The 7038-nt window shown below is 43.9% G+C and overlaps 1 protein-coding gene across 1 annotated transcript; it reads left to right on the top strand.

Annotated features, from left to right (window-relative positions):
* The first annotated feature begins 619 nt into the window (after nucleotides 1-619).
* Nucleotides 620-6549, top strand: BAG3 (BAG cochaperone 3). The gene is made up of 4 exons (XM_031062579.1): nucleotides 620-646; nucleotides 1295-1612; nucleotides 3291-3671; nucleotides 5241-6549. The coding sequence occupies exons 1-4, from the start codon at nucleotides 620-622 to the stop codon at nucleotides 6012-6014; spliced, it is 1500 nt and encodes a 499-aa protein (XP_030918439.1). The 3' UTR covers nucleotides 6015-6549.
* The last annotated feature ends 489 nt before the right edge of the window (nucleotides 6550-7038 follow it).

Genomic DNA, 7038 nt, shown 5'->3' with positions numbered 1-7038 from the left:
TGTGGTTTCCTGGTAGGGTGAATTTAAAATGACTCATCTGTGGATCCTGGTGCAGACGTTGGCATGAGATCATCCTTGTTCTGCAGCTGGGAAAGCCAACTTCAGATTGCTTCTCTCTGCGAACTTTCTAGGCCTGGCTCTCCTCTGTGCCTCTTCTAGAATCCTTCCTTTGTGCAGGATTTTTTTTTTTTTGAAATGAGTAAAAGGAAATGGAACAGTGAGGCTCAGACTTTGAACTTGTTCCTTTCAGTGTTTTTTTGTCTTTATTAGTTTACAGCATCAATTCTCTGTGGTTTTACTGCTAAGAGGAATTCTCAGAATCACTTTTTAAGATGATACTATCATATAGTAAGAACACTGATAATCTGGTTGGTAAAACAGTGAATTCCTGATGAATTAGTATGTCAGTGTGTACAGGAGCAACATGAAATATTTTTGCAGCTTAAACACCCCTTTAAAAATAGGGTTTCCAACACTTGCACCATATGTCCCCTTATTAAATTCTCCTCTTACTGAATAATGACATTACCCTCTGAATGACAGAGGTGCTTGTTACATGATCTGACTTAGAGATACATCTGGAACTTGGCCCTTGTGGGGTCTCAAAATAGAATGACCGATGCAGGAAGAACTTACTAGAGGACTTGTGAGGGCTCTTAGCACAAACCACTTCCACCCTTGCCAGAGCTTTGACATTGTCCAGTGAGTGTACTCAGGCAACACAGGGATTTTTAAATCTTGTTTTTCAGTGTTTTCCTCTTTGATAAGCTATCCTGTGTTCCCCTTCCCTCTCCCTCAATATTTACTGAACCAGATCCTCCTTAGCTGGAAGTGAACACATTTTCATTGTGCAGTGTCAGTATCTCTTCAAATAGCCAGTGGGAAGAATGATACCAACAAAATCTGTGCTTTTGTTGGGATTTGTTTCTTTGCAAGTGTCTTTTCAGATGTAGCATTGAGAAGTGCTGAGGAGATGTCTTTGGTCCCATTGGTACTTGTTTGAATTGGATGAGCTCCCTCTGAAGAGGCTGGGCTAGTGGCTAAGTGCATGATATTCCAGGTGGAATTAGGCAGGTATTTCAAAGAACAAGGGAATGCTTATGAGAAGTGGAGGTGAAAGCCCCACACATAAGCAGATATTTTTATCTTCCTCCCCTTGCCTGCAGTGTTGGCACCCTGCACAGGCCTGAGAGGCTCTGAGCTCCTCACGCGCATCTGATGCTGCTTTTAGGGCAGACCTTTAGGGCAGCTTTATTGAGCTACCAACAACTCTGTGTGCTGTTTTCCCTTGCAGGAAGGCCAGTCCTCAGCCAATGGCCCTTCTCGAGACAGCCCCAAGCAGCCGGCGGCCCGAGAAGGACACGTGGGCTACCCCAAGCTGCGTGCGGGCTACATCCCCATCCCCGTCATCCACGAGGGCCTGGACGGCCGGCAGCAGCACCCCTGCTTCTCCTCCCCGCAGCCTGGGCTGCAGAGGTACAAGACAGAGGCCGTGCCAGCGCCGGGCCAGGCTCAGGCACCCCTCAGAGCGGGCTATGGTGGCCCCGAGTCGCCGGCGGCCGATAAACAATGTGGACAGACACCGGCAGCTGCGGCCACGCACGGAGCCGAGGTGAGCGTCAGGCTGCTGGGCTCTGCTTGCAGTGGTCTTTGCAGCATTTATGGCCTGAATGTCACACATGGGGAGCTTAGGAAGCCCAGCTTGCCGCAGGATTGTGTTTTTTCCCAGTGCTTGCAGAGTACTGAAAGTGCACAGTCATGGCAGCATGAATATGGATGGGGTTTTTTTCTGGCGTCACCCACTTCTGTTCTGGAATGATTCTGCAGAGATAAATGCAGAGCTGAGCAGGCCCTGTGGCAGGGGAGGGTTTTTTTAGGGTTTGTGCAGGTTCTCCTACAAGTGGAGAATGCAGACAAGCCTCCTGTGTTCTGCACTGTGAGTCAAAAGTGGGAGAGACAAGTGTCCAGTCAGCTAACAACCCAGGCCACTTCAGAAGATCTTTGCTTCCTAATTGCAAATTTCAGTTGTTTGAAATGGATTTACATATATACACATTTAGAAGTGAGTTGTAAAGTATTTTTGTCCTTCAGTGGCATGTGAAAAAAAATTCAGATTATGGGCTTCTTTGAAAAAATGTCACCCTGCTTGTTTTGTACTTCAGAAGGTGGGATTTTTGGCCTGCTCTCTGTAGAGAATTAGCAAATTGGTATTCTTGTAATATATGGAAATATAAGCCTCATTTTTATTCAAAGTAAGATGAGCAGGAAATTCAGCCTTCACCAAGCTGAAAACATATCAGGTCTGTAATTCAACAGTGGTGGCATCTTCTCTGAAACCCATTTGGAGTTTGAAGAATGTAATTAAAATCCTGCTGGCAGGTTTCTCAGCTATTTTGACTAACCATGCCTGTCTAAGACAACAAGCTCAGCTTTTCCTTCTCCCACCTGTGTACAGCTTTGCCTTGCATGCAGAGTGGCTTTTGGAATGTGTCTTCTGTGCCACTTAATGGAGATAACCAGGGAGGGAGGGCCTCAGAACTTGCTGTTACATGCTCAGGCAGTGCAGTGTGGGTGCCAAGTGACCAGAGCCTGTGTTGGGGCCCCTACACTGCACATCAGCAGTGCCACCAGTAGTGCCAGTGATGGTGCTGTAATGCAAACCATCATTTATTTATCCAAGGTTCCTGCTGTTCCATGGGCAGCTGAGCAGTTTATCAGAATGACAGGAGGGGTTTTTTTCCCTTTCTCTCCTGCAGTGCCTGTTCTCTCCTCTCGCAGCTCAGTCTGGCCTTTAACAGGAGAAGGGGGCAAAGGGGAATTAGCCATATCTGCATCACCAAATTAATGACATGCTCTTAAAAAAAACCCCAACAAAACCTACAAAATCTGTTTGTGTGGCCAGGATCAGAAGTCCATGCTGTGTGCTCTTAGGGGTTTGTCTCCAGCACGTAATTTGTTTGCTTAGCTTTAGTTTACCTCAAATTTAACAGGTTTAGACAGGAACAGCCATGCAAAAGCAGCAAACATTCTGACTGAGCATCCACTCCCTGTTCATTTCAGGGCTGGGAATGCTGTAGCTCAGGTTCCTGCTTGTTATAATGATGCTCTCACAACTTATGTGGTTTGTCTAGTGAGGCTCTTGGCCAAAAATCCAGGGAAATGGAGTCCTTGCACGCCTGAAACACAAGTTCAGTTTCTATGATGATTGCCCCCTTTTCTCTTTAGAAATGAGAAGAATTGTGAACGCACAGTGGTTAACATTTAATAATGGATTTTTGTTTTCATGGCAGCCTCAACCTCCTGGAGCATCTGACCCTCCAACAGCTTCCCCGCAGCCCTCTGGCAGACCCAATGCAGGGAGCCACTCGCTTCCTCGCGGTTACATCCCAATCCCCGTGATCCATGAAAACATGCCCCGGCAGCCAGCACAGGCCTACCACCAGGCACAGAAGACCCACTACCCTGCCCAGCAGAGCGAGTTCCAAGCCCACCAGCCGGTGTTCCACAAGATCCAGCCGGAGGAGCGGGAGCCCAAGGCGGCGCGAGCGCAGTCTCCGTTCCGGGTGGCTCAGAGAGGCTCCTCCAGTCGGGAGAGCTCCCCGGCCAGAGTGAGCACCCAGGTGCAGCCCCCAGCTCCCATCCGAGTGCAGACAGTAGTAGACAGACCCCAGGTATGTAGAATGGGGAAGTGATTCACCTGCCAGGGACCTGAGCGTGGCTAGAGCTGAAAAATGAGCTTGTACTAACACATACATGAAAGCACCTAAAGCAGTCTCCACTGTTAAGTTTAAACAGACTGGGAGATCCTGAGATAAGCTGCAAGTTGCCTTTCCACCTGTCAGGACTGTGGTAGATCACTGAAATATGATTTAATCTTCTCTTGTCAGAGTATAATTTGGTGTAATTACACTGAGGTCACTGATGTTGCATTATGTTTATGAGACGAAAACCAGGTCTGTGGGATTTGTGACATCTATGTAAATATACTTCACTGATGTCTCAGAACCATTTAGGGGATAGCATCAGATGCACAAAGTAATTTTTCCTATGAAGAAAGGGGATAAGCAAAATCCAGAGCTTTTTGTTCTTCTGACTTGAAGTGTGTTCTTGGTCATAGAACCTGCTGGCATTGAACATTTTTTCCATGTTAGAATTCTTACTAAATCTACAATTAAAAGCCTACTGGGAGTTAGACAGCTCTGAGTGTGTGGAAGGGGCTATGTACAGAAACAAGCCTTGATTTCCTCTCTGGAGATTTTTCACATTAAAAATGACAGAAGCAGACTTAGGTTAATAATTTTGAAAACCCAGGCTAGGACAAAACAAGGAAGACTAAAGATTTAATGGCATATTCTAGGTCAGTGCTAATTTATTTATCTTTGTGGGTGAGAGTTTGCTCTCCCTAATCAAATTTTATGATTAACAGGTAAAGCAGTAACAGATTTGTAGTGTAGGCCATTTACATACTTGGTTGGAATAAAATACCAATATTTTAATATTTAAATCCATGAGAGCTGTATTTACTATCTTTCAGAATGACTGTTTATGTGCCCAAGTAACTAAAGGGGATGTCAGGGGGAGGAAAATGCAGATCTCCTAAATTTCAGTTTTCTGCTAAGACTTCAAAACTAATCTCAACTTCAAGAGTTTTCTGATTTGATGATTTAAAAGTGGAGTAATCCCAAGGATAGTCTCTAATCACTAGAGCATAAGAAGATTGACACAGTAACCTCTTCATGTAAATAGGTTAAAGATTAAAAATAAGCACTAACCAAAAAAGGAATGTCCTGAAAACAGAAATAGGGTGAGAATAGCCCAAAGTGTGATTAAAACTCAGCAAAGTAGTTGGCTTTTCAAGAAAGATGAGCCCTTAACTAGTGAAATGGGATGAAATCTTTCTTCAACAAGAAATCTCACTGACTTAAGCTAGGTGAAGGCTTTGCTCAAAGGTCCTATCTTTTAAACCTGCTTCTGGGGCTGATTTTATTGAGCATGGGCAGGATTTGGTGGGTTAAATTTAATGTTTGAGAGAGTTGATTGGTGATTATAATAACTGTTCAGCACAGTGCTATTTTTCAGTTTAAAACCGTAAAATCCAGCAACGCTCAGGGAAGATTAAACATCTCATGTGTGTGAAATTGCACTGCTAGGAGTACAGAAAATTAGATGGTAGATTACTTGTTGTTTAGAGGGAAATAAGGAGCATTGTGTCTCAACACAAAACTTGCCTTGCTCGCCAGGTTTCTCAGCAGCAAGTCCCAGCTCAGGAGCCACCAAGACCAGCCCCTCCTCCTGAAGTCAAGCCTGACAACAAGGCAGCCCCACCGCCCGAAACAGAGGCACCCTCCACATATATCCCAATCCAGGTCACCCACCAAGAGCCAGATCCTAAACCACAGCCCCAGAAGCCTCCAGCCATGGCAGAGAAAGCTGATAAAAAGGCTCCTTCCCCTGCTAAGGCTGCTCCCCCCCAGGAGAGGCCTCCTCCCGAAGAAGCGGCACTGCCGAAGACGATGGAAACAGGAGAGCCTCAAAAGCATCCTGGTGTTTTGAAAGTGGAAGCAATTCTGGAGAAAGTACAAATGCTTGAGCAGGCAGTAAACTCCTTTGAAGGCAAGAAAACTGACAAAAAGTACTTGATGATTGAAGAGTATTTGACCAAAGAGTTGCTAGCCCTAGACTCAGTGGACCCTGAGGGTCGTGCGGATGTGCGCCAGGCCAGGAGAGATGGCGTAAGGAAGGTCCAGACCATTTTGGAAAAACTTGAACAGAAAGCAGAAGATGTCCCAGAACCTGTTCAAGTTGATGGACTTCAGCCAAATTTGCCAGAGCCTAAGCCACCACAGGAAATCATGGAGATTGAACCTGTGGAAGTCAAGAGCAAGGGAGATACCAGTAATAAAAATGCTCAAGAGGAAACCAAAATGGAAAGACATCAGCCTGAAACCAAGGAAGAAGTGTTTACCAATCTTGCCACCACGACAAACACATCCAATAATCCAACTGAACCATAACCACGTGCTGAAATCAAATCTCTCAGACTTTATAACTTAAAGTGTGTTTAAGTGAATTTTAAGTTGCATGCATTTCCGGAGCTCTTTTCAACTGGTTTTAATCAACATAGCAGCTTGGGACACAGTAAACACTTTGTGGGGAAAGGAGGGAGCTAGAAAGAAAGTGATGCATTTATCCTTTATTCTTACACTATGTAAAAGACATGTTTCAAAAATAAACCCTGTACATTAATTGCTTTTAGATAAGCTGAATGGAAAAGAAAAATGACTTCAGGGTTAATATTGATGCGTGTTGTTTAAGGTGTATTCTTTTGCAGGTGATTTTTGTAAAATCAGTGGCCTGCATTGTCAGAATACCAGTCCTCCTACAAGTATAGCCACTCTTAACAGTAATGTTTTTACTTTTAATGTTCACAGTTGGGCACTTTAAGTAATGATGGATAGAAAGTGTGCAAGAAACTATAGGGATATTTATATGTGTGCAGGACTTCAATGCTATATTTTAAGAGGGAAATAAAATAATGTGGAAGCCTAATTTAGTCTTGTGATTTTATAAGCTGGAGCTGTAAAGGCAATAATTGGTTTTAAATACACTATTCTGAACACAGATTTGTTAGTACAGCATTATACATTCAGTTCAACATTCAGTTGAAGTCTGACAGCTGGTTTCTCAACAAGGCAAAAACATTTCTCTGTGTCCTTCCTTCTGATGTTGTTGCTGTGTCACATCTATGGATTGAGAAAGGAATTTGGCTGAGCATTTCTGCCCCCTCACCCTGGAAGTCACCATTTAACAGAAATGTTTATAACATTGAGATCTGTGGTTGTCTTAGAAATCTCCAGGTCTTAACTTCTGCAAAGTCACTATTGTTTTATTAACAGTTATGAAATTTTGTATGCAGAAGTACAAAATTTTTTGTATTTAGAAATACATTTTGTATTCATAGAGTGAGTAGGATTCCTCTCGCTTTGTGAGCAGTTTTAAGCAATGCTTTGTACAAAGAGATTAACAATTTGTGCTTAA

Source organism: Geospiza fortis, unplaced genomic scaffold (assembly GCF_000277835.1).
Source record: "Geospiza fortis unplaced genomic scaffold, GeoFor_1.0 scaffold719, whole genome shotgun sequence".
Classification (NCBI taxonomy): Eukaryota; Metazoa; Chordata; class Aves; order Passeriformes; family Thraupidae; genus Geospiza; species Geospiza fortis.
Note: the sequence above shows the minus strand (reverse complement) of the source record. Positions and strands in the feature narration are given on the sequence as shown.

Coding starts and splice junctions, on each gene's coding strand:
- BAG3 (XM_031062579.1), top strand. CDS start 620: ATGCAGGAAGAACTTACTAGAGGACTT. Junction 647..1,294: donor AAGAACTTACTAGAGGACTT/GTGAGGGCTCTT, acceptor TTTCCCTTGCAG/GAAGGCCAGTCCTCAGCCAA. Junction 1,613..3,290: donor CGGCCACGCACGGAGCCGAG/GTGAGCGTCAGG, acceptor TTTTCATGGCAG/CCTCAACCTCCTGGAGCATC.